This window comes from Uloborus diversus, chromosome 8, assembly GCF_026930045.1.
Source record: "Uloborus diversus isolate 005 chromosome 8, Udiv.v.3.1, whole genome shotgun sequence".
NCBI classification, from domain to species: Eukaryota; Metazoa; Arthropoda; class Arachnida; order Araneae; family Uloboridae; genus Uloborus; species Uloborus diversus.
Genome location: NC_072738.1, coordinates 147721230 through 147749059, shown reverse-complemented (window position 1 = coordinate 147749059; position 27830 = coordinate 147721230). Strand labels below are relative to the sequence as shown.

Below are 27830 nucleotides of genomic sequence, written 5' to 3'. Positions count from 1 at the left end.
CACTGAAGATGACCGCCACAGATGCGGTCGAAACGTTTGGAGTAACACCTCTCAGACCACAGCACAACAGCCCGGAATCTCACAACAACACTATTCTGAGATAGGTTGCATCTTTGGATGACATTAATCAACGAAGACATTAATTAAAAACCTATAAAAGGTTTTTGTGATTTTAGCAGTGAAAACATATTTACAAATTTAAATAGTACCAGAAAAAAAGAGTAATTTTTTTTTGCATCTGAGAGAATGAGTGTAGAACTTCCATGTTATATTGAATTTGAATTACAGTGGAGGCCGGTTAATTGAATCAGTGGTTAATTGAATCAACTGCTTTAATGAATCAAATTCTCAAAAACAGAACAAAATCAAACTTTACTGAATTTGACGCTTTATTGAATCAGCTGCTTTATGGAATCAAATTTGTTTGCAACAAATGTGATTCATGTAAGGGGCGGGCACTATATAATGTTTTTTTAAATCAGATTTTGAACATGCCTAAGCCTTTATTCATGCAATTGGTAACCCAATTCATTGTTGACCGACAAAGAAATTAAACGTGATTATTGAAAATTTTTATCTGCTGCCAGTTTCTATATGTCAAGGAATAAAATACTTGTAATTGATTTTTAAAAGTACAAGGCTTTTAAGAGGATTTTCAATTTTCCCTCTTAATTCTGTATTTGTGACCCAGTTGGGGGTTTTTTTAAACTTTTAATTTTAGTTAGTTGTTTAAACTTGTAAAAAGTTTTTAACTAAGGTATTGTATGATTCATTTGTTTTACTAACAATTAAGTTCATCTTTTTACTAAACTTCAGAACTAGGATATTTTTCTTCTGTCAATTTGCTTCAAATTGTGTTATTTGTAAAAACAACTAAAAGATATCTATGTTTTTTGTAATTATCTATTGTAGTACTTCAAAATAGTATGTTAAGCCTAGCTGGGCCAAGAGCCTGTTGCTGGTCACCATGTTTGTATTTGTATTGTATTTGTAAAATCACACTGTCATGTAAAACTACAGGTGTTTTGAGAAGGCCACGAAAAAAGCCCAAAAAGGTAACATTTTTTTTTTTTTTTTTTTTGAGATTCTGTAGACATTCTGTTGTTGCATGCTCATTAAATTGTTCACTCTCTGTTATCATCTGCTAAGTATACATTTTGAAAAAAAATTTTGTTAAAAAAAATTTAAGTTTGACATAACATTTCTTATGCTTGCTTAAACAAAAAATAGTGTTTGCTGGTCTGTGAGTTATTTATGAGATACATAGTTGCTGCAGCATTAATTTGCATACATAAATAATTAAATAATGCATGTATAAGCTGTACCAAGCTGAATGGAAAACCGTTTTGTTGCATAATAATAATAATCATAAACAGTTTTAAGTTGTTTTCCCAATGAAGATGTTTCCTTCGTTCAAAAGTACTACTTTTAGTTACTGAAATTGATAGAATAAGCAAAAAATAAATAAATGAATAAATTAAAATAGTATGGATGCAGAAAATACTTTAATTTTCCCAACATTTAATTTTTAACTAATCTTTTTAAATGTATGATTTTTTACCAAAATGTTTCATCATGTGATGTCACAAGTGATGAAAGCCACCTTGAATCGGAACACATTGTTGTCTTTTCTGGAAAGATATTGCCTTTTAATGATTTGTTTTCACCACAAGCAATTTATTAGCTAAACAAGAATTGTTAGTTAAATAAAATAATCATTTGGCAAAATTTGGCAGTGTCCTGAACTTCAGAATTAGGACATTTTTCTAGCGATTTGCTCACTTGAAATGTCAGCAGCAAAAATGAAAACATTAGCTCAATGTTGTTTAAGATTATTTTTATTAAGAGAAAAAATAAGTCAAAATTAAGAAAAAAAGTAACTTATCCCATGTTTTCGACCATGCTCTCTCAGAAAAACCTATTCTTGAAAAATGGGAAACCATCCAATTCTAGGTTACCTACTTTTAAAGCACTCTAGCTTTGCTGTTTTACTAACAAAAGTCTCCTTTCTACTTTTTGTTTTCTGTTATGATTGATGTTGTTTTACTTCAAGCTTATAATTTCCCTTTTAAATTTTGAAATGCAACTTTTATGTATTTATGTTAATCAGAAAATTACTAAATGAACATAATGAACATAATATGATGATAACAGAACAGCTTAATGATTTCAAAATAACTTTATTTAATAAATAAAAAGTATGTCGATGAATAAAAATACAGCGTAAAACGTGACTCTTCCATTAAATAACATTTTTACTCCAGGAAAAGAATACAAGAATAGTATCTATATAAATAATATGATTAAATGTTAAAATACTGTTGGTTGTGTGTTTTTGAATGAAGCATTTCTTAGCAATATTTCTTATGCCGTTTTCTGTTTAACTTCAAGGTAAACATCCTAATATAACCAATCGTAAACTAAATCATAAGCAAGGACTTGGGCAAATCCAGAAGACGCAAGATTGAGCAGCTGCCCCCCCCCCCCCCCATTTTTTAAATGGGAAAACTATTTAAAATATAATTTTTAAAAAACATGAAATTTCAAAAAAATCTTTGATTGATGGTTGTTTCAATTTTTAAATTGTCAACTTCTTCAGCTGAAGAAACTGGGCGCTCATTGAACTGATGGAAGGTTAATGATGTTTAGTGTGGTTAGTACCACAATGAAGGGAGCTCATTTTAATTTTGGACGCCTCTGGCAAAGAGTTCAATGAAAAAGCAAAATGACAAACAACCAATGGAGAGAAAAAAATTCAAAAACCAAGTTATTTCCTGAAAACATTTTTGGGCTACCAAATATTTTGTAACATTATTAAATGTAATAGCTCGTCATCAAATTCAAATGACTGTTGATTGAAAAAAATCGAAGCAGCAAGGTACTACATGTTGAACAAGCACATGTTGACAAGTCATACATAAAACATTTTGAACAAACATGTTTTATGTATAGGGAAACATTAGATACATTTTTTTTTCCATAACCGCGAATTGTATGCATTCAATTTTTGTTGCAAATTAGTGCCCTTTACTTGGTCGCTTTTTAATTATACAAAATATGTGATCTATTAAGTACTAATGCGTTGCACGATATCATACCATTGCAAATCTCTGTCAGGAATTTCAGTTTTTTATAGAGAAAATCTTTGTTTTTCTAATTGCTATACAGTAAACCCCTCATTTTATGCAGGTGTATTTTATGCAGGTTTAAGATTCGACACCTTTACTTTATTTTGCGCGAATGAGTTTTGGTTTTAAACGTGGATGGGACAATGCAAACAGATAAAATTTTCCCCTATTTTCAAAATCCTAACTCTTGAGGTTTCAGATTACACATAGTAAAATGCATCTTGGAGGGCTAATAAGCAAGCTTAGGCCACTGGAGACATTTTTTACTATTGGTTCCAGAGCTCTTTCCATAATTGAAAATATTAAACCCCCACAATTCAGAGCTCACTGGAAGAAGAGCTTTTGGAAGTGACAAGGAGAACGAAACCAACGAGGATACCGATATCAATGAGACACAACTAAAATCTTTCACATTGAAAGTTTTGAGCGATTCCGTGACAATTACTAATGATCTTTCTGATTAGTTAGTGAAGGAAGATCCCGTTACGAAAATGACGTGAATGATCCTGGATACGTTAATGCCCCACAAAGAGCTACTGAGAAAAATTATTATATGCAAAAAGACTTTCATAACCAGCTCTTTTTTTTATAAACAAGTAGTAAGTAAGACAAGAGTAAACTCATTTGGAATAAGAACACATTAAATTTACTATATTTATCTATTACTAGAATAAAGTGGTTTTTTTTTAATCTATGAAACCTAACCCCTATTTTAACACTACTATTAAGACAATTTACGTGGTTTTGATTTACGTGGCATTTCTGTGAAAGGTTACCCCCGTGTAAAACGAGAGTCTACTGTATTTAGGTTTACAATCGGTTAATCAAATTACTTTAAAACCACAAAAGTGCTAAAATACTTTCATCGATAAAATCAAAGGTTCTGTGGAGTCGTGGAATCAGGTTTCAGCAGAAGGATCCCACTCCAAATCAACAGTTTCTGTGCCGGGTATTACCTTAGCGTAGGAAAATTGCTTTTTGGCTCGAACAAAAAGGCCGACTCTTGACCTTGAGAACACCACGGCTGATAAACCAATCATGACAACCGCAAAAGCTACCATAGAGGAGATGACTGTGATGAATACAAGATTATTCAATTTGTCTTCACATTTCAACTCGGCGAGTGCGATGGTGTCGAATGATCTTCCCTTCAAATAGGCAGGGCTTTGACATCTGAAATGTAAAAGAAAGAATTTGATGTTGCTAAACATAAAATGAGCTGTTTAAAATTTTCGTTTTCTAAAAATATTGGTTGAGTGCCAAACGTTCTACCCTTCTTTATTACCAACAAAGAAAAGCAAATAAGCACAAAATGAACGGTACTAATTAATTTGAGCAATACCCCATTGCTACCTTTCTGGTAGGAGACGAATTCCATGGTGGTAAAATTCCGGCGATTTCGAATCAAAAAAAGTCATGAATGGAAGTTTTCACAGTATCAAGATCATCAAGAGTTTTTTGACTAAAGAAATTGTTCAACGCATGAAATAGGTAATAACCAGTTGCTGCCAAGTCAAGATAATATGGAGGGTGGCGTAAAACTTCCCAACCAAAGTTCAGTAACTTTTAGGGATTGATGACAACAGCATGTGGTCTGGCGTTATCATGAGAATTATTTCCTGCGTATCCCACCTCACGCTCAACAACACCTTCTTGAGATGTAGTGCGCCTTTCCAGGTCGATACAGACGGATCAAAAGATTGACACACGCTGTCTTACGACTTTAAATTGAGGTACCCTTCTTATCTCCTGTCCCAATTCATGTCAAAGTTGGTAATTTTTGTTCCAGGAAAGCATGGAAACACAGGTGGCGATTCGGCCATCCCGTGATTAGCTGTCTGGTTATGTGGAACCCAACGATCCGACTTTCTCATGAAACCCAACATAACCAACTGTATCTCGATCGCTGTCCAGTGTGTTCGTTGATGGTCTCCGCTAATTCTTGCACGGTTGGGTTCGGGTTGTTTCTTATGGCTTGGTCAATATCTTCTCAAACAACGTGTGGTGGCCTTCCACTCCTAGCCTGATCTTGGCAACTTCTGTCTCCTTCCCTAAATTTACGAAACCATCTACGACATGTGCTTTCGTCACATGCATCCTCACCATAATCTTGACGAACATTGCGACATACAGCGGCTGCCTGACTCTTTTTATTGAACTCGTTTAACAAGCAATGTCTTACTTATATCTCCTTTTCGCTTTCTATGTTACACCTTCTGAGATTTTTTTTAGATAACTCACTTTCCATGATGCATTTTCATTTATATGTGAGGCATCTACGCGTTTGATTGGCTAAAGATTTGCGTCATTGCAATGTCATGTATGACATCAGTTCCATTGCTAATTTGCATAACTAAAAACGGGTGCACCCTACGCACTTACCCAATATCTACGGTAAAGCGCACTGTGTCAAGAAAGCAGATTTAGCCAGGAGGTGAAAATCAATTTTCTTTCGTGATGTATCAATCTTTCATTTATGGGCTTATTAATTTAAAACATGTTTTGCTTTATCTTAGCGCCTTATACCTCTGGATGCATCATAATAATTTGAGTAAGATGGTACTTAAATATTTTCTTTGAAAAAATAAAAGGACAGTGCCCCCCCCCCCCCCACCCTTCTGTACCACATGTCTTTTCTAAGGTTATCTCACTTAGCCTTGGAAAATAGTTACGAAGCGGGAATATTCTGAGATCTGCTCCTTCCTCTACAAAGCCATAAAATTGTCCCTTACATTGACGTTACCAGTATGTAAATAATATTAGGGAAATTTAATAAAAATTAGTTTTTATTCTTCAGAGCAATATTTTCCCCCTCCCCTCCCTTCCTCTTTACATATATTTAAATTTACATCCTGTATCTCCGGGGTAATTTGAGGCGCAATCCATGGATATTTTCGTACGAAACATACTTACATTACATTTTTTTGATGTTCTTCTCTTAAGAAAGCCATCCAATCTAAATTGCAATCACAATGCCATGGATTATCTGTTAAGTCCACGAAGCTGAGCGATGGCAAAGATTCTTTCTCCAAAGGTGCTTGTAGAGTTCTAAAAATAAAAATTTCTTAAAAAGAATTAGCTGAAAACTAATTCCGTATTAATAAATTCAGGATTCATTTGCTCAGCGGTCGGAAAAACTACATTTGTTTTGTAGCGAACTACAACTACTTTGTTACAAATGTAGTTAACTACAACTACTTTTTTCAAAATGTAGCAACTACAAACTACTTTTGAAATGAAGTCGCTACATCGCTACTTTTTAAAAAATAAATAAAAAACATACACATACACACCGTTTGAGGATTGAACTATGTATCCGATTGTGAAGTATTTTGCAGTAAGTTACCGCCCTAAGCCAGGGCTAAGGCAGAAATACATAAAATACACCGTCAACTCATTCATGCCATTAAATTAATAACTATTTTTTAGTTGTTAATCTAAACCTAAAAATGGTTTAGATTAATAAATTGGCTCATTTGAACATGGAATGTTACAAAGAATTATTTATTCTTTCTTTTACTGATCCAATTTGTCCTTTCAAACATTTTTTACGATTTTTACGAATATTCGTTGCAAGAAATGATTTAAAAGTTGAAGGAATTCAACCTTCAAATTTTTAATCTTTACCTGACAGTGAGTATTTTATTCAAGAAATGCAACTCGGCTACTTGAAAATGTAAATATGTAGATGCAGTTATGATTTGGGCGATTCTCGAAAAAATGTCCCGTGCGTTACGCTAAGTTTTTTATTTTATTTAAGTAACTATTAATTAAATATGGGATTAACTGTTATGCTTTGATATTATACTAAAGCATGTATTATTCGCCAACAGCATTATTTTTTGAAGGCTTTGGTTAGCTGGAAAAAATAAAAAACTTAGCGTTACGCACGGGACGTTTTTTCTAGAATCTCCCATTTGATTTAAATTTTGCATAGACATACTCGTAAATATACATAAAATTGATTTAGATGATGAAAAACTCTTTTATACAAAAGAGAAAAACTTTAATTTTCATTATAGGAGTTAATTTTAGAGGAACTTATATTTTGTAGGAACTAATTAATTGATCTTGAGCTTCAAGCTACAGGTCCGGAGCTGGATACCATTTCCTTTCTTACTCCACTGATAAAATGAAATAAAAGTATTTTTTAATTTTACCGAATAACCTCAAAAACGTAACAATATTTTGATAATTGACTTTTATTATGTTAATATATCAACACTCAATCAGTACAAAAGAAAAGAAATAAGAAAAATATCCCAAACGGCACTGGTATTAATAATCAAATGTTAATAAATATCTGTTTATTTTTGAAGTAAAAGTCAATGCAAATTGACTATATCGTAAGATCATCGGTGAAATCTTGTCTGAATTCTCTTGTATCATTATTTCACTGCCACAAGCTACTTGCTGCAACAGAAACCTATTTACAGTAACGTTCTCCAAGCAATGCGATCGGATTTTCCAAACAGAAAACTGGTTTAGATCACGGGCCGCACTCGCTCTGGAGGGGGGGGGGTACCTTTTCGCCCGAAGGAATTCAAATATCAACAATGTTGTAGGGGTTCTCAAACTTTTTCGACTCACGGCACCTTTTAACGAATTAGAATTTTCTCGCAGCACCCTGGTCCATCTCTATTATACAGTTGGACCTCCATTATCGAAGTAGCAAATTGCCGGACAAAAATTCGATATATAGAAACGATCTGATTTTATCATGAAAATATCCTAAAACATTAAAATTAAAGCTAATTTTTGTACATGAAACACAATTTCTAATTTATACGAGCATTGGATTAAACGAAAGTGAAAAATTAACAGAAATTACATTTTTGTACCTTCATATATCTTCATTCTTCGGCAGTTCAACTTGATTCGCAACATGAGGGGATTTTCGTTTTGACAATGTTATCGAGAGAAAATTAAAAAATCAATCCACTTAACTTGAATGATTTTTATTGCAGCTTAAAAAGACTAGGAATGATAATCAACAGACAAAAGGGATAACTTGAAACTTATTTTACAATGATATTGGTTACAACTAAGATTTGAAATAAACATGAGGGAATTTGAGAACTCCAGAACGAAAGAACGACCTATCTATACACCCCTCAATCCCAGATTCCTTATGAGTTTCGTAGCAACCTTTAGTGAGCATAATTTTCTCCCCTAACCTTCATTTTTCATGAGACAAACAGTCTAAAGTGGAAAAAAAATCGATTAGAGAGAGATTTTTGAAAAACAAACAATTTTTCTGTGTAATGAAAATAGAAATTTGCTGTGATTTCGATGCATAGAAAATTTCGATATGTGGAGGTTCGACTGTATTTGGTAAATGAGCTAAATAGGGCCATCCTAATATTCATAACCAAATATCTGGCTTATTTATGGTTGAATCACACCAGCTTTTGCATATTCATCACATATCCTTGTTGAGCTATCACAATCTACTTTTCTGGGTTATCAAATCATAGGAAAAAATGACGGCACAGCGACATTTTTCTCTTTAAATTCGTCAACTACATAAATTAGGCTTCAAGAACAATAAACATTTTTTAAATTTTTTTAAATTAGAAAACTGCGGTGAACCACGTAAAAACAAAACCTACCGTAAAATAAGATAGTTTCAATATCTCTCTTCTGTAATAACTTTTGCTACATTGTTGCCCGGTAATTAGAAACTGCTAGTTGAAAATGCCTAATCATCAGTCATTCTTTATGATGACGATGAAGACACGACATAGCGAATATTTACTAAGCTACATCAAAAAGTAGGAGAGTGGCTTTATTGGTCTACATGGCCTTATTCGGTACACCCACCTAACATATACAGGGTATTTCTGAACCCTTGGGCAAAACTTAAGGGGTGATAATACACATCAAGACAAACAATATGAAGTAAAAAATAAGGGTACCGAATGTCTTCCTAAGGAGATAGGCGGCATTAAAGTTTGGAGTCCAAAATTTCAAATGATCATTAAAAAAAAAATGCCGATAGAGGGTGCTCTAGACTTTGGAGTAACGGACAACTAGTTTTAACCGGAATTTTTGAATCTCATTAAATGTTTTCTAATGCTTAGACTTAAATTTAAAATATGAGCGCAAAATCTAAAATGTTGGGAGTGATTAAAACGCGAAAACTGAACATTCACATGTACGGTTTACTGTAATTGCACATTTTCCTAATTTTAGCAATCAATATCGAGTTTCGAAGGGCAATACGACTATTTATATATTTTACTGCTCTTTTGGAAGAATGGGCTATGTTGCCCCTAGCATTTATTGAATGACACTATGGAAGCTCGTTGTGAAGTTTTCATAGCAGCACAGGGTGATCACAATATATAATAGACAGGCTTTTCACGTTATCAATGAGTTTTCTCGGATTCATAATGGGGTTGTTTCCTTCAGTCAAAAGTAATACTTTTAGTCGGTGAAATTGATAGAATAAGCGAAAAAAAAAAAAAAAATAACAGGGACCCAAAAAATACTTTTATCTTCCCAACAGTTATTTTTTAATTAATTTTTTAAATGTCCGATTTTTCAAAGAAGGCGTGGTCTTGATGACGTCACAAATGATGTTCTTTGGCGCATCTTTCTACCGCATTTCCACGTTATGATAACCAAGAAGCGAATTAAAATTGCGCTCTACGCTTGCTATCAACCCTATCGTTGCCAATACACGTAAGTAAAGATGCGAATTAAATATTTTGCTCTGTGAAGGGCAACACGAAATGGCATTTCAGCATTTGTGATGTCATTGGCAGAAGCTTAAACAATGAAAGCGCGCCGATTTTAGTAATTTTTTAAAAATATTAAACTTAAACAAATTATTTAAAAAATGGTCAGATCCTATGTTTTTTCAGAAAAAAAAAATACTCTTAAAATTTTGGAAACGACCCCATTTAAATATACCTCGTTTCTTAATTCCCAAAATTTTTGTCCAAGTTGTTATGTTCCTGTGTTCTTTCTCCCACTGTAATGTACCTTTGTGCCTAATTTCGTGGCTACACAGAGAATAGTTTTTCAGTTTTCCCAGATTTTATGTTTATGACCTTAGTTTTGGACATGAGTTTTTTTTTTTTTTGAGCAATCACGATTGCTTATTGCTTTCATTTGACTGTTTTGGCGTCCTATCATTTTATTTCCCCGCCAGCACCCTCTGTAGCATCACCGTCGACCGGCTCCTCACGATGCTGCTCCTATAGCGAAAACCGTCTCCAGGTTGCGTCCATATCCTCATACATACACGCAGTACACACACACACACAAACACATACACACACACACGCATACATACAGACACCTACACACAACTGCCCACACACAAACACATATGCCTGCACACAGACACAAACACATATGCCTACACACACTTACACATTCCCCCCCACACACAAACACTCATACACACAACTACCCACACACTCATGCCTGCACACAGACATAAACACACATGCCTACACACATACACATACCCGTTACACACAAACACACATACCCCCCCCCCCCCCCACACACATAAACACACACGTCTACATACACACACTCGTGATTGCGAAAAACATAATTTGAATTCAAGAGGTCAAAATTCATTTTTTTTTTTTTCAGTGTCTAAACTGGTTACCTGAGGGCATTTTGTCGTAGATGTAGCTGCTCTCGTGGCGGAGTTTTCCTTCCAAAAGCGGTCGAATTTGCAGTTCCAAATGCATCTTCATGGATGAATTTCAATTTCGGATTGTAACTGCAGCCAAATATCTTCAGCTTGTCCAATCCCGCTAGGGAATTTTTTTCTATGCTTAAAAGACGCGGTAGGCTATTGAGGAACAATATTGTGATGTTGGGCATTCCTTGAAAGGCTCCTTCCACTGAAAAGGAAGAAGAGTCAGTTTAAAAGTCATTTATATAGAGAAGGATGACATTGAACTAGGGGAGGGTGACCCAAAGCGGGTAGGTTTTCGAAGAACGCTCGAAAATTGCAGTTTTTGGATTTTAATAACAGCAATTCCGGTTTTATTTCCTAGCAGGGTTCTTGAACTTCAAAATAAAAAGTGATTTTTTTTATTATTATTTCAAACCCAATATTTATTTATTACCAAACTTAACAAATATGTGAAAAACCCGCTTTGCCCTACCATTGAGCCCAAAGCGGGTAAGCTTAACTAATTGTGGTTTGTTACATTTTCCAATCAAATATGAAGTTATAAATGATTAAAATAGTTGACTAGCTACCTGCCATTATATAAAAAAATATAAAACAGTTGTACTTATCCAATTTAAAGTCAGTACATTTGTTTATAAAACATAAAGAAATAACTGAGTTAATAAGTAGACTAATTAATGGGGTGGTTTCCTTCAGTCAACTTTTAGTCATTGAAATGGATACAATGAGCAAAAAAAAAAAAAAAAAAACTTGGATCCAGAAAATACTTTTATTTTCCCAACAGTTTTTTTTAATTAATTTTTTAAATGTCCGATTTTTCAAACAAGGCATGGTCTTTATGTCTCGTTGCCAAACACGTGAGTAAAGATGCGAACTAAATATTTTGGACCGTGAATGGCAACACTGAATGGTATTTCATCATTTGTGATGTCATCGGCAGAAGCGTTAAACGATGAAAGAGCACCGATTTAAGTAATTTTTTAAAAATATTAAACTTAAAGAAATTATTTAAAAAATGGTCAAATTCTGTGTTTTTAAGCATGCTCTTTCCAAAAAAAATACTTTTGAAATTTTGGAAACGACCCCATTGCCATCCTAAAAATAACTTTTAAAAGTTATACCTATCCTATTGAAAAAGAAAATCTAAGTCAGCACACGAGTCAAGAAATCTTAAATAAATATATGATTAAATCCTATATCCGGTTTGCCCAAAGGCGCGTTTTTTATTTCAATAATTATAACCTTGAATTAATAATTTAAAAAAAAAAAAAAACGGAATGACCATCGTAGTTTATAGGTGGATAGTGTCAGAATAAGTTAATATTATTGGTAATAAAAAAATAATAAGCTGGTCTTCGACTAATCGCAAGTTACGAAACTTCATATTTTTTAAATGTATCATTTTTTAAATTTTAAGCTTGTTTGCGCAATGCCACTTCACTGCTGCTTCGCTGAGACTGATAATAACTCAGGGGTGTTCGGGTAAACACGACATACGTATTCATCGCCGTTAACACACCATGAGGGGAGGGGGGCATACTAAGGCCTACCCGCTTTGGGCCACCCTCCCCTATAAATCTACTGTTTTTTCTTTTTTTTTTGAAATGTATTCTATAATAACAGAATTTTTTAAAAAATGCTAAGCACTTTTCATTATGCACTCAAAAAGACAAAATAATTTCTCTGGGTTAGAAAGGACAATTCCAGTATTCCTGTAGTTTTCAAAAATTCCAAGAAAATGACACCACAAACGAAGAAAAGGGTTTCTTATCACTTTCAATCATAACTTTGAGCGTTGAAACATGCATATTTTTCTTATTGGGAAGGTTTGGTTTGAAATGACTAGAACCGCACTTTTCTTCGATTGTGGTGTCATTTTCTTGGAATTTTTGAAAATTACAGGAATTCTTAAATTGTCCTTTCTGACCCAGAAACGTTATTTAGTCCTTTGGAGTGCATTATGAAAAGTGCTTAGGTATTTTTTAAGAAATTCTGTTATTTTATTCCTTTTAGTGTAAATATATTTCAGAAATAGAATATTATTACCATCCCGAAACTTCACCATATTTTTTTAATTAAATGATCCGTACTAAAAAGAAAACTATATACGTGCCTAAAACATTAAGCAGTTGGCACTAAAATTAATCCTTGTTCCTCTCTAGGATTTATTTGTTTCCTAATTTCATTAAAACCATTTAAATATTAAATGTTCCCCAAACTGATTTGTGTTTCTAAACATACAAGTTACTCGTGATAAAGGTTCTAATATGTCTCTTTACTTAGCCCCGTTATCGATTATTGGCATAGATGAGGATAAAAATCCTACGAGAGCACTGATAGTGAATAAATTTCATGCTTGCTTCAGAGAAGCCATCATTCAAAATTTTCATTATGATTACTATTAACATTACAATTACAAAGGCAACAAAATTTGTAACAATGGGTTTTATATTTAAACATTTAATGGGGAAATTACATTGAATTTGCTGTTTTCTATCCTAACCGAAATAATAATTTTATTTTAGAATTTTAATTTTTTTAGCGTTAAGTTGTACCTTAAGATTAAACAAATCATTTAGTGAAATCCCGAAATCTCTAAATGGTCTAGTTGCTGAGATATAAGCAAAAGCAGGCCTCAGATTTTTCCGCGACAACCAGGCCAAGTATAATAAAAGTGCTTAAAAATCCGAATATATTTTATAGTCCTGTAAAAAAACTTTACGGATTCACGGCAACCTTTGAAGCACTGGATTTTTTTCACAGTACTCTAATCTATCCATGGGCAGATCCAGCTTATGGTTCTGGAGGAGGTCATTTTCGGAAAGGAGGAGTTAACGTGCAATTTTCGGACGCAGATGAGGGTCTAGGGCGATTTTTTTTTCTAAATAGAAGTCCCAAAAATGAAGTTATAGGCTATATTTGGTCTCTTATGGGTGGATCCGTGCCTATATACATCTTTTTGATTACATGGAAACTTAGTGGAACCTCTGGGCGGTCATTCCAAGCTCGTCAGCTTGCAAGATCGAGATTCTCGCTCACGTGATCGGTTGTGATGTAGAAATGTCGCCAAGTAGTATTCTGATCTACTCGAACTTAGCTTGCGGCAAGGTTCCAAGGATTGCAGTTTCGTGCTTATTAGCGCTCATCAGCCCGGCATAGGAAGTGTCTGAGCTGGAGGTGGAAAACCTCTTAAGGAAGCCAAGATAGCCAAACAAACTGGTAGCTAATATAGAATAGAGCACTGACCAGACGAGTGACCGAAACAATGGTCCGTTTCAACTCGAAGATTGAAGGCAAGGCAGGTATTTTCAGAGAGAAAAATCCATTTAATGTAGTTTACATTAAATGAGCTTTAAACGAGCTGATGTGTGCATCACATGACTTCCGTTTACTCCAATTTAATGTTATTTCCCCGTTACTGGCAATTTTAACGTGATTCATTAGTTTACTCTCTAAATATCATCAACAGTGGCCAAATTAAAAGAAATTAAAAAAAAAAAATCGCCAAGTTGGCGACTAAAAAACTGGCGATATATCGCCAAGTGTCCGCCAAATTATAACATCACTTGAGTTTACACCGAAATTAACAATGATTTCCCCCCAAAAATGGGCAAAAGACCCCTTTAGAAGCATCCGAATGCAACCAAAAGGGGAGGTGCACAACTAGACCCTACTAGGAGTCTACGTACCGAATTTCAACTTTCTAGGACTTACCGTTCTTGAGTTATGCGACATACATACGTACATCCGCACATAAAAACGCCACGAGAAAACTCGTTGTAATTAACTCGGGAATCGTCAAAATGGATATTTCGCGTGTATATACGTTCTTAGGCACTTATCCACGTGTGGTCGAGTCTTAAAAAAAAAAAAAAAACTCAACATTCATTCAGAGGAGAGTAAAATGGAAATTAAGGCAGATTTTTGAGTGAAATTTTTTTCGCGAATACAATACTTCCTGTTTTGTAAAAGGAAGTAAAAAGAGAGAAATGAACTACGAGTATATTTTCACGCAAGATCATAACATACACCCAATTCTTTGATTGCTCAACATTATCTGAAAATACCGTAATATATTGCATTGTTCCTCCAACTCACCTAAAATTCTGAAATCGTTTCCGCTCAAATCCAGTCTCTCCAGCAAGGGGGCTTTCGAAAGGGCACTTTGGGGCACAGTCTCAAATGCGTTATTTGAAAGCGACAACCACTGCAATCGAGGCGTAGAGAGGAAAATATTGCTTGGTAGTTTTACTAATCCAGTCTCTTGGAGATCAAGTTTCTGAAGTCGAGGAAGGAACCTTGAGGAATAGATTCAAGTGTCTTACTTTTAAGTTTACAAATACATTTTTTTAAAGTTTTTATTTTTAACAACCAATATAATTTATTTCCTTATCAACAAATGCTTGTGCAATTTGAAAAAAAATATATATATAAAGAAGCTATATGGCTCCTGAATGTACGAATATGTAAAGGACTACAAGTGTGAAACGTTAATAAATCGCTAAATACCACATTTCACATCTCGGTGAATATTGGTGAGTAATAATGTCTTTTTTTGAGCAATCACGATTGCTTATTGCTTTCATTTGACTGTTTTGATGTCCTTTGATTTTATTTTCCCACCGCCACCCTCCGCACCATCACCGTCGAGCGGCTCCTCACGGTGCTGCTCCTATAGCGAAAGCCGTCTCCAGGTTGCATCCATGTCCTACACACACGCGCATACATATACATACACACACAAACACACACGCATACATACAGGCACCTACACATACACACAACTACCCACACATTCATGCTTGCACACAGACACAAACACATATGCCTACACACACACATACCCCCCCCCAGCCCATGGCTTAGCCATGGGGGGGATAGGGGGTCAAACCCCCCCCCCCCCTCCATGAGCCCTAAAAAATAATTTTTCATTCGCACTTGAAGGGTTCTGTTTATGAACTAAAAGATTTTTATTTAGTATAATAGCTTTTATGACGGTAAAAACCTTATATATTTCTGTTTTGCGCAACATTTTTTCTCTTGGAGACAGGGCTTTCCTTATGACGGCAGTATTGATCAAGGTATTTTCAAAGAAGAGATTGGTTTATAATGTCCTTTGTTGTTAAATTGATAAAGAGTTATATATATATATATATATATATATATATATATATATATATATATATATATATACTTTAGACTTCAGAAAAAATTAACCCCCCTAAGGATTTTTTCTGGCGACGCCACTGCCCCACCCCCCACACATACATTCATACACACAACTACCCACACACTTATGCCAGCACACACACAAACACACATGCCTGCACACACATACACATACCCTCTACACACAAACACACATACCCCACACACAAACACACACGCCTACATACACACACTCGTGATTGCGAAAAACATAATTTGAATTCAAGATGTCAAAATTCAAATTATTTTTTTTCCCTTGTGTATGAGTGTGTTTTCGGAATGCTTTTTTTATGCTTGTGATGTTATTAAATACTAGTGGCACCCGCACGGCTTTGCCCGTAATAGAAAAAATAAAAGGTCTTTTGGTTCGCCTGAATATTTACAAATAATGTATGGTGAATTTTCTCGCCAATTGGCTTGTACCCATGTTACGGTTCCACGTTATGATAATTTCGTATCTCGCCAATTGGCTTGTGCCCATGTTACGGTTCCACGTTATGATAATTTCGTAATTTACTCGTCCATCTTATGATATTTTTGTTCTTAAAATTGGAATAGAAAAAGAACCACATCGAATTTTCGAAAAATCGCTTCGAGGTGCACACCCCCATGCTACAAACTAACTTTGTGCCAAATTTCCAGAAAATCGGCCGAACGGTCTAGGCGCTATGCGCGTCACAGACATCCAGACATCCTCCGGACAGAGAGACTTTCAGCTTTATTATTAGTAAAGAGTAAACAAGATGAATCCTGGGAACTAAGGGCTGCTTAAAAAAAAAGACTTAATTTTTTTTAAATACGTACATTTTTTGCTTCAAACTTTTTTATATCTTAACACTATACTGTATCTTATTTCGACTATTATTGCAATTAGAAGTATGCAGCTTGGGCTAACGACGGAATTGAAAATAGAGATCGTTCACATTAAACGTGGATACAGTGGCCTTGCCTAGGGGAGGGTCAGTGGGGTTTGAACCTTCACGAAATGAGTAAGAAAATTACAAAAATTAAAATGTCTATTTTTGTTACACACGATTTTTCCAGTTCGTATTCATGAGGAAACTCGAATTTAAGTGTATGTAAATTTCATTGGATCCCCTCCGAAATGAATTCCGGGCTATGCTACTCTTTGACCACGGATTGTATGGAATGGGCAAACATCCAGTTTAGGCGACTCCATCTGAATGAGGGGAAAAATAAAAATTTTATGCGCGTGTTCCGCTCATTTGAATGAGACTCTGCTTAATTTAGAGGCTAACATAGATCTGCAAAATCTGACATCCCTGAAAACTAATAGATGCTTCCATTTCCGCGTGTAAACCGGATGTTTGCCTTTCCATACAATCCGTGGTTAGATAGTACTGCGTGGACACGCTGTATCTTCTTTACTAATAATAAAGCTGAAAGTCTCTCTGTCCGGAGGATGTCTGGATGTCTGTGACGCGCATAGCGCCTAGACCGTTCGGCCGATTTTCTGGAAATTTGGCACAAAGTTAGTATGTAGCATGGGGGTGTGCACCTCGAAGCGATTTTTCGAAAATTCGATGTGGTTCTTTTTCTATTCCAATTTTAAGAAAAAAAAAAACTATCATAAGATGGACGAGTAAATTACGAAATTACCATAACGTGGAACCGTAACATGGGCACACGCCAATTGGCGAGATACGAAATTATCATTACGTGGAACCGTAAGATGGGTACAAGCCAACTTGCGAGAAAATTCACCATACATTATTTGTAAAAAGACTTTTAATTTTTCTATTACGGGCAAAGCCGTGCGGGTGCCACTAGTTACTAATAATAAAGCTGAATGTCCCTCTGTCTGTCAGGATATCTGTGACGCGCATAGCGCCTAGACCGTTCGGCCGATTTTCATGAAATTTGGCACAAAGTTAGTTTGTACCATGGGGGTGTGCACCTCGAAGCGATTTTTCGAAAATTCGATGTGGTTCTTTTTCCAATCCAATTTTAAGAACAAAAATATCATAAGATGGACGAGTAAATTACGAAAGTATCATAACGTGGAACCGTAACATGGGTACAAGCCAATTGGCGAGAAAATTCACCATACGTTATTTGTAAATATACAGGCGAACCAAAAGACCTTTTAATTTTCTATTACGGGCAAAGCCGTGCGGGTACCACTAGTATAAAAATATAATAAGTATCTCATTATAAATATTTGCATATATATTCTAAAAGGTAGTAACACTAACACTTACTGTAGTAGTTGCTCTGGCAACTCAAAAATCGGGTTGTACTGTAGTCGCAGCTCCTGGATATTCGGAATGTTTCGGAAACTTGTGGAAGACAACTTTTGAATTTTGTTGTGCCCCAACTCCAGTACCAATAGGTTGGACAGACCCTGCAGCAATTCAGAGTCCACTTCCGACAGCATGTTGTGCGAGAGCTGCAGTTGAGTCAAAGAGCTGAACGGTGTGAACGTGAAGTTGTCAATCCTGGCGATCTTATTCAGTGATAAATCCATTTCTTCGATGGAATCGGTCCTGGAGAATGTGCTTACTGGAAGTGAAGTGATGCGATTCGCGCGAAAACTGATCTTGGTGACTGATGACGGAAACTGAAGCATGTCTGGAAGTTTGTTGATTCCCAAACGGCTGCAGTCCAGGAATTCCATTGCCTGTTCTAAAATAATTATAACAAATATAGAAATTACGTAAATTAAGTGAAATATATTTAACAGTTCAGTAAGTTACCGCCTTATAGCCAGGGCTAAGGCAGAAATACATGAAATACACCGCCAGCTCAGTCAATTCCGGCCGAGGACTGCAGTTTCGTGCTTATTAGCACTCATCAGCCCGGCATAGGAGTGACTGAGCTGGAGGTGGAAAACCTCTTAAGGAAGCCAAGAGTGCCAAGCAAACTGGTAGCTAATGTAGAATTAGCACTGACCAGACGAGTGACCGAAGCAATGGTTCGGTTCAACTCGAATTTTGAAGGCAAGGCAGATAAATTCAGTAAGTTACCGCCCTATAGCCAGGACTAAGGCCTTGCCTTCAAAATTCGAGTTGAACCGCACCATTGCTTCGGTCACTCGTCTGGTCAGTGCTAATTCTGTATTAGCTACCAGTTTGTTTGGCACTCTTGGCTTCCTTAAGAGGTTTTCCACCTCCAGCTCAGTCACTCCTATGACGGGCTAGTGAGTGCTAATAAGCACGAAACCGCAGTCCTCGGCTGGAATTGACTGTGCTGGCGGTGTATTTACCTGACATCACTGCGGGTCAAAAACGTCACTGCAGTGCATTGTGGGAACTGTAGCGGACGAAAATCCGGTATTAGAGCGTGTAAAAAAAAACTTGCTTTTATGCGGCTTATAAACACATCTTTCTATTAAAAAATGACGAGTTTTTGGAAATTTTCAACTAAGAAACGTTGTAAAAGAGTGATGAACGATTCAACACGAAATACTCTCATTATTATCGTATTTTTATAGGTTTCCTGTATTACGCTTGTTTGGTTCTTCATTAGAAACATGGTAAAAACTTGAATTCTCTTTTTACTTTTCCCTTTTCTCGGCTTTTTACGTTCTTCTATATCTAATATATAGAAGAAAGTATTGGATTCGTGCAAATTTTCGAATTTCGAATTTTGACGGATTCGAACGTTTTGAGGTGTGCTGAGTCCATTTCGACTATTTTTGGAAAATGTCTGTCTGTCTGTGTGTGTGTGTATGTGTGTGTGTCACGTCTGTGTGTGACCAGTTTTTTGTGGCCGCTCTACAGCAAAAACTACCGCATGAAATCGAACGAAATTTGGTACACATATGTGCCCCTATGTGAACTTGTGCCCATTGGTTTTTGACGCGAATTCCTCCAAGGGGGGTGGAGAAATGGGACGTTTTTTGAGTTACACGTGATTGCTATTCCTCAGGAAGTAACTGGCGGAATCAAACAAAATTTGATCCATCTGTTGCTATTAACAGGAACAGGTCCTGATTCAATTTTGGTGTCAATAACTCAAACGGGGGTTGAGCTATAGAACGTTTTTTGTCGTCAATTGTGACTGCGGTACCTCAAGAAATAATGAACGGAATGAAAGAAAAATTTATCGGCAAGTAGCTCTTAGTGGGTATAAGAGCTGATTTTATTTTGATGTGAACAGCTAAAAAGGGGGTAGCGCAATCGCCCGTTCTTTCATTTCATTGTGAGTGCCCTATCTCAAGAAGTAATGCTACGTTCTGGTTCAAATTTGGAATATATGTGAATCCATATGTAAACAGGCTTTGGTTCAATTTTGACGCGAATCGCTCCAAGAGGTGTTGATTTTTTTTTTTTTTTTTTTTTTTTTTTTTTTTTTTTTTTTTTTTTTTTTTTTTTTTTTTTTTTTTTTTTTTTTTGCGAATAAAAATAGTTTTATTAATGCAACAATGAGAAAGATAAATCGTAATAGATTGTCGTCTGCGTATTTCTCGTGATTTTAATTGTATGGAAATGATCGGAAATATTATTTCAGTGATTTAAAATTTTTAACTGTTGCCATCTTATGTTTGTTAACAAATAAAATATTTGTAATTAATTCAAGCAAGGCTTTTAAAGTAACTTTCAATTTTCGCTCTTTGCTTTACTTTTGCAATAATTCAGACATTGGGATGGTCGTCAAGTTTTTGCATGTGTAATTTTGTTTTTGTTGGGAATATTGCTTCCTCGTCAAGCATGGGGAGGGATCAGAAAAAAAAGAAAAATATAGAAGAAAGTTTCGTGATAGCCACAACATATTAGTTTCATGCTGTCATAAGTCTGTTTTAGCCCTAAGCATATTCATGATGCGTATGAAGTGCAGTAATCCTTTCAAGGGAGTTTTTTTGGCACAACTAACACTTCGTAGTAGGTAAAAATACCCGCAGACCGACAGCTGAAGGGACCGTTGCCAAACCGTGAAAAGGGTCATTCTAGTAATTTCTGTTTATCAAAGCTTTTAAAAAGAAAATTATAAACTCATGCGCAGTTTTCTGTGTGTAGTAAGATGTAAAGTATACATTAAAATATGTTACTCCTGTATTTTCACCAGACATTTCGATCTTAGGTGAGACACTTTTCCCTCCAGGGTCCCCCGTACCAACCACTATTTGTGATTCAACCAGTTGGATTCCTGAAGATTTTTTGATCCAGACCAAAAGGCGAGCAATCCCTGGTCCAGCACCCCCAGAGGTATCGTTTCACTTGGAGGACGTTTTTTACATCTCCCAGTCACCATTAATGAAGACAGTGGATCTTCGCCCGGCTAGGATCGAACTTGGTATTCACCGGTTACAAGTCTGATGCCTTACCTATCAGGCAGCTACGGCACTCTAAGGTCAGACAGCCAAACCAAGGGGTTGGCCTTATTCAACTAATAGGAAGGCTTCAATTTGCGGTTCAGGTATCTTTAGTTGGGGCAAACCATAGATGTTGTTGTTGTCGTGTGCCAGCCACGCTGGCAATTTGGGATGCGCTGCTTCACTTTTCCAACTGTACCATAATTTGGTGTGAAGTCTGACTTCTACAGCATACACATGCCACAAGGACCCGTTTATAGGGTAGGCAACCATTCACAGCATAACAAGACATTCACACAAAGAAAGAAAAATGACAGGAGAGAGAAAGTACGTCCATACCCGAGTCGGGTTTCGAACCCGGGCCTTCCTGTCGCAGTCAGACTTCTCGGGCCAGTAGACCATAGATGTAGTATTAAGTAGATACACAACTGAAACCGGTTCCATGGGCAACGAGCTCTTCTAGTGTAGACGGGCAAATGTCCGAAAAGCGCATGCTCGCTGCTTGGCGCAGGCACGCAAACAATTTTTGCCGTAGCCTGAAGGGATGCAAACAGCGTCGCATCCGCGTGGGGTTACGCTTTTGCCCGTCTATTTCACGTTCCGCGCGTTCAATGGCGGTCATTTTGGCTTTCGCTACGGAGTTGCGCATCTATTAATACAACATCCATGGGTCAAACCTAACATGGCAGCGGCATAATGCTGTGATTAGAGTCTGCGTTGCCTTCATAATGCTGTCGGGTTAGGTTTGCTCCAACTATAATATAACTCAAAGACGGTTAACATGGTGAAGATGAATACGGGCATTCAAGTCATTGCATCTATACTTGCTTGCAATTTAAGTTGACTATGACGTCACGAACTCGCGCAGGAAAAAACTAAGGCCCCTAAAGTGGAGGAGCCGACGCATCCGCCATTTTGGAGCAAACTTGATCCAGTACTTCGTAGCGATAGCATTGCTGCTGATGTTTACATTTCTTTAGCATGTGTTAAATTGAGTCAAATGGGTGGTTGTTCGACTGTTAATTGTGTAAACAGCTCCAAAAAAAGGATTTCAGCTCTTCAAATTTTCAGCAGATGCAGAAAGAAAAAAGAAATGGATAAATAATCGCCCGCGAAGTGACTGGCGGCCTGGAAACGACGCCAACTGTTTCCCAAAATTTCGCCAATGTTCATCTTCGCCCTCTGACTCTCTTGTTCCCCGTTTGGCGAATAATTGCCAATAAAGGTAGCTTTATCCCTGTTGCACGCTTGCTCCAAAATGGCGGATGCGTCGGCCTCTCCAGTTATAGGGGTTCTAGAAAAAACCAGTTAACAGATAAAACGTCACACTTACTATCGAATAAGAGGAGGTCGCCACCTGTCTATCAGCTGCTATGGGGACCCTTGCCCGAATAGTTTCTGAAATTCAAGTCTTTAAAAACGCAATTCTAAGCCCATATTTTATAACATTAAGGCCAGTAGTTTTTCGAAATTAAAGCTTCAAAAACGCAATTTTGAGCGATTTTCTATATCTGTGAGCATTTAGGGGCTTTCTAAAGGAAGTTTTAGGAACTTGAAGATCTTGAAACAAAATTTCAGATGCTCCATAATAATGATGCGAGGGGGGAAGGGCTTCAGAGGAGTAGTATTTTGAAAACTTCCTTTTTTTAAAACGAACTAGAGAAGAAAGTAAAGAAATAGGACAGGAGTGGAAGAGAATTAGCTGAACAACAAGCTGTAACTATTGAATATTTTTAATTCAAAGATTTCTTTTTAAGTAATTAAGATTTTCCTCTAATATTATTATTGTTTTCTTATCAAAATAACACTTTATTTTTCCGAGACGTTTTCTTTTCTTCTCATCAATAATGAAGAATAGTTTGGAAAAACATTCAACTCAGCATTCTGGGGGTTCCCGGGTCCCGTGAGCCCCCTCTGGTTGCTCCACTGCCCAATTATATGACTTTTGAGGACATTGAGACAAAAATGTTTGAGAAAAACTTTATTTGATGCCACCCGCCCCCGCTTAAATTGTATGAAGAAATAATAAAATATTTTTGTTTTGGAATTTTCGAAAGAGGTTAAAATTTGAAGAATTTCTTCTTTAGATATAGTATATAGTGCGATATGAAATTACTCCATTTTTTTTCAAAACTTTAGCTAACGAATTTGGTGCCCCCGCCCCTCCAATTTCGGTTCCCTTGCCCTGCGTCCCGCGTGCTCATGTCTCAATCTGACCCTGATTCTCATAACCATATTGTTACAAATTCTCTAAATAGTAATCATTGTAGTAACGTAACCTGTAAATAGTTTCCTGTAATGAATATACAGCCCCTATACATTCGGCTGAAGTATACGGTCCCCTGTTTTTCATTGATAAGGTTTGTGAATGAAAGAAATAAAATAACGGTCTACGATTTTCGAGAAGCATTTGGAATCTTGTGGAATATTTGAGAGCTCCCTTTTCGGTGTGTATAAAAAGCCGTTACGCATGATAAAAAGTCGGTTTTCGAGTTAGTTTTTGCTTGTGAATCGTTGCAGCGGAACGCTGGAGAGCATTTATTGCTCTGTTTTGTGAAGCCTTTTGAGCTGTATTTTTGCGTATTTGGAAGTAAATACGTGTATAATCGTTGAGTTTACGGTGTTGAGAGATATTTGCTTAATTGCTGATAATTAATTTAGCAGTTGTTGACGATCTTTCCTGTACATAGTGTAAATAAATTTCCTGTATTTTTCTCACGAACTGTGTCGTCCTTTCAAGAAAGTGGAAGTCGCACTGGATCTGGTACAATATTTTTATCGATTGATTTCATACAGCGACCATTTAATGTACGCCAGTCGACTGAATAACTGTTATGGAATGATATATGATGCTTGATTTAACCTGAAAAGCAGCGGCAAAGATCAAAAACTGTTCTTAGTAGCATCTTAATCCATTTGCGTCTGGCAAAATATTTTGGATTGAAAAACAATGGAAAATATAGTTAAAAGATACTAATAATAACAAAATGGGAGTTTATTTCTGACAAATTATAGCTTTCCCAATTCGCAACTCCAGAGCTCGAGTACGCTACCTTGCGGAGATGAACAACACTAAAGAAAAAGGTAAAACATTCCATTTCATGTGTTTTCTTTGGGGTCAATTACAGGCTTCAGACAGTTTATGCTGTAATGTAATTTCAGAAGAATAGAAAAGAAAGCTTCCCACAAACACGATGAAAAATTACTGTCATTCGCTAAGCGTCAAAACAAGTTATAAGTTGCGGCGTGTGTTTGTTTTACCTTTTTCGTCCGCCATTAGACAGTGGCTGCAGCGCCCCCTATAGTTTATTGGAGTTGCGAATCAGAGTTTGCTGTTTTGAAACATTTTTCATGCTTACCTTCTTCCGGACATTTGCAGCCAATATCGCACAAAGAATCCAGTTTATGGTTCGAAAAATCCGTCACTGCCTCGGAATCAATTCCTAATGAACATGCCAACTGAAGAAGAAGGAGCAATGGTAGAATCGATATTATCATGATTCCTGAAAATATAAATATGATCATGCATCTTATTGTTTTTTCTAAATTTTTTCACGAATAACAAATTTCGAATCTTTAAAAAAAGAAAAGTTTTCAAATATGAATTATATTAGTTGTGAGTTACCGTTCCAAGCTGGGACTGAAGCAGAAATAAAGTATGACCACAATGAGTTGAGCCTAAAAAAAATTACTTAAATCGGAGCGCATTCATTGTTTACGACTTCTGCCGATGACATTTCAGATGATGAAATGCCATTCAGTGTTGCCATTCACAGTGCAAAATATTTAATTCACATCTTTACTCACGTGTATTGGCAACGATATGGTTGGTAGCAAACGTAGAGCGCAATTTTAATTTGCTGCTTGATTATTATATAACGTGGAAACACAGTAGAAAGATGCGGCAAAGTGCATCATTTGTGACGTCATCAAGACCACGCATTGTTTGAAAATGCGGACATTTTAAAAAATGAATTTAAAAATAACTGTTGGGAAAATAAAAGTATTTTCTGGGTCCATGTTATTTTTTTTTTTTTTTGCTTGCTTATTCCATTGAGAAAGAATACTAATAGAGGGAGCCATAGCAAATGTCTCAGTGAAATAAGCTTGGGACCCAATGTTTCCCAGATCAGGTGACTTGTTTGGCTGGGAAGTTGTCGCGTTTTGGCACGCAATCGCTCTTTTGGCATTAAATATTTTTCAGACGACGCGACGGCGCTTATTATGAAGTCGGGGTTACAAATCAGAGCAACTCTGGCTCCAACTCCTTTACCGCATAATAATAAATAAATAAATAAATAACGGATACAAATACAGGCCTATCATTCAGACTCCCTCTCCTCACTTCTTTCCGGATTTTAAAATATAATGTAATTGCTTAGTTCATGTATTTTGATGTTTATTCCCTGAAATGACGAGCATGTACAGTCATAGAAAAAAAAAACGAAACACTCGATCGTATTCAAAAACTATTAATACTAGAGACACGTGTAAGGTGTCATTGTTTCAGAAATAAAAAGTTCTACATAATTATGGTAAAAAATTGTTGTTAAGGGGTCGTCTTCATATTAAAACGAGCATCAACTTCAAATTTTTCAACGAGAACCCCCTTTTTTTATCACATATTTGTGATCAGCATCCTTTTTTAACTTCGTATGCAAAGTTTTGTTTGATTCGATCCAGCCGTTACTTCAGAATCGAATTTTGAAAAATTCCTCTCGTAATGTTAAAACGTATTTTGATATTTTTACTCATAACACAAAAACTAGATTAGGCACGGCAAAGATTGTTTTTTTATATCAAAATATGAATCGACCCAATAATAAATATATAATTTACAACACCTAAAATGTAATTTTAGTTATTTTATGAATTATTTTAATATTTTTTGAAAAAAATATGATCTGAAACCATATTAAATTTTAACAGAAAAACAATCTGGAAGAGCTTTTATGTGGGAATCCAAAATTTGAGCTCAAAATATTCAGTAGTTTTTGCGCTATGCTTAAAAATTCATTTTTTACTACTTTAGGGGACCGTATACTTTTTTAAAACAGAAATTATGAAAGTTGGTTTCTTCGTGAAAAAAGAAAAAAAAATTGTTCAACAAAATAAGCAAACCAATTATAACGTAGTTTTTCTATATTAGAGGTTGCCGTCTATGAATTTTTTAAATGCATAAATTTTTTCGCTGTCTCTGCAGAAGAACAACACAATATTGCAACCGTCAGTTTTTTGTGGATATCGTTCAGACGTCAATGTTTAAATAATGCGAAACATACTTCATTGTCTAATAAAAGAATATTTTATAGAACTTTTCAAATTAAAAGCTACACTTAAAATACTTCTGTTTTTTCTTTCCTTTTTTTTTTCTTTTTTTTTTTTTTGAGCAATCACGATTGCTTATTGTTCTCATTTGACTGTTTTTGACGTTCCGTGCCTTTTTTAGCTTGGACCAGAAGCCTCTGCAGCACCACCGCCCACCGTCCTCTGAAGGCAGCGCGGCGCGGCTGCTCCGGTCTTGAGCTATCCGCTTCTCCTGCTCGGAGGCGTCCATGTCCTACACACACGCACGCTCACACACTCACAGACGCCTACGTGCATACACACAGGTCTACGCACACACACAAGCCTACACACTTACACACACAACTATGCACACGTAACCGCCCAGGAGGAGAGGCAGGCTTGGGGGGGGGGGGACTGGAGCTGTTTCCAGAAACAATAACTCCAATGAGTAGGGTCCCAGTTCATGATTGCGAAAAACATAATTTGAATTCAAAATTTCAGAATTCAAATTAATTTAAATTTTTCATTTTATCCTGGACGGTTACGCGTGCATAGTTGTGTGTGTAAGTGAAGTAGGCTTGTGTACGTGCATAGACCTGTGTGTATGCACGTAGGCGTGTGTGAGTGTATGAGTGTGAAGTCGTGTGTGTGTATGTGTATGAGCGCGCGTGTGTGTAGGACATGGACGCCATCGACCAAGAGAAACGGATTCCAGGAGGCAGTGCTCGGAGCCGCGCCTGCAGAGGCCGGTGGGCGGTGGTGCTGGTCAAGCTGAAAAAGTTACCATAACATCAAGGACGGTGAAATGAAAGCAATAAGCAATCGTGATTGATCAAAAAAATTAACATGCACAACTTTTTCACAGAAACATACAACAAAACCTCATTGTCTTGCTAGTCATGTTGCAATAGACAGTGTAGAATTAATGGCTCTTTCCGGTGATAATTTACTAAAAGGAAAAATTATTGCCTTGCCAAAATCGGGAAAAAGCACTCGAAAAATAGCCAACAGTGTGAAGTTTCGACTTTAACAGTATTCAGATGGGTGAAAAATATTTGCTCTTAGATAAGTTTACTGGTTTTTAGAAATTATTATTACTATTATTATTTATTGTATAGTGTTTGAATAATTTTCAATGTGTTAAGATGTAAGAAGGGAAATGTCAATCGCATTAGTGGGCCGCGTGCTTTGAGCTGTATTCTGCACAAAAGTAGTAGTTGTAGCTAATTGTGAACTTTTTTTTTTTTTTTTGACTTCGTCAAAG

The 27830-nt window shown here is 36.1% G+C and overlaps 1 protein-coding gene across 1 annotated transcript; it reads right to left on the bottom strand.

Moving 5' to 3' along the window:
• Positions 1–539: 539 nt before the first annotated feature.
• Positions 540–24775, bottom strand: LOC129227478 (leucine-rich repeat-containing protein 15-like). The gene is made up of 6 exons (XM_054862046.1): positions 24637–24775; positions 18225–18648; positions 14893–15092; positions 10759–10999; positions 6042–6176; positions 540–4301 (listed from the first exon to the last, which is right to left on the bottom strand). Exons 1-6 carry the CDS (start codon positions 24773–24775, stop codon positions 4028–4030), a joined length of 1413 nt encoding a protein of 470 aa, XP_054718021.1. The 3' UTR covers positions 540–4027.
• Between the last annotated feature and the right edge of the window lie 3055 nt (positions 24776–27830).

Coding starts and splice junctions, on each gene's coding strand:
- LOC129227478 (XM_054862046.1), bottom strand. CDS start 24,775: ATGATAATATCGATTCTACCATTGCTCCTTCTTCTTCAGTTGGCATGT. Junction 15,093..18,224: donor TTGCCAGAGCAACTACTACA/GTAAGTGTTAGT, acceptor CTATTCCTCAAG/GTTCCTTCCTCGACTTCAGA. Junction 6,177..10,758: donor CTACGACAAAATGCCCTCAG/GTAACCAGTTTA, acceptor TTTTATTTTTAG/AACTCTACAAGCACCTTTGG.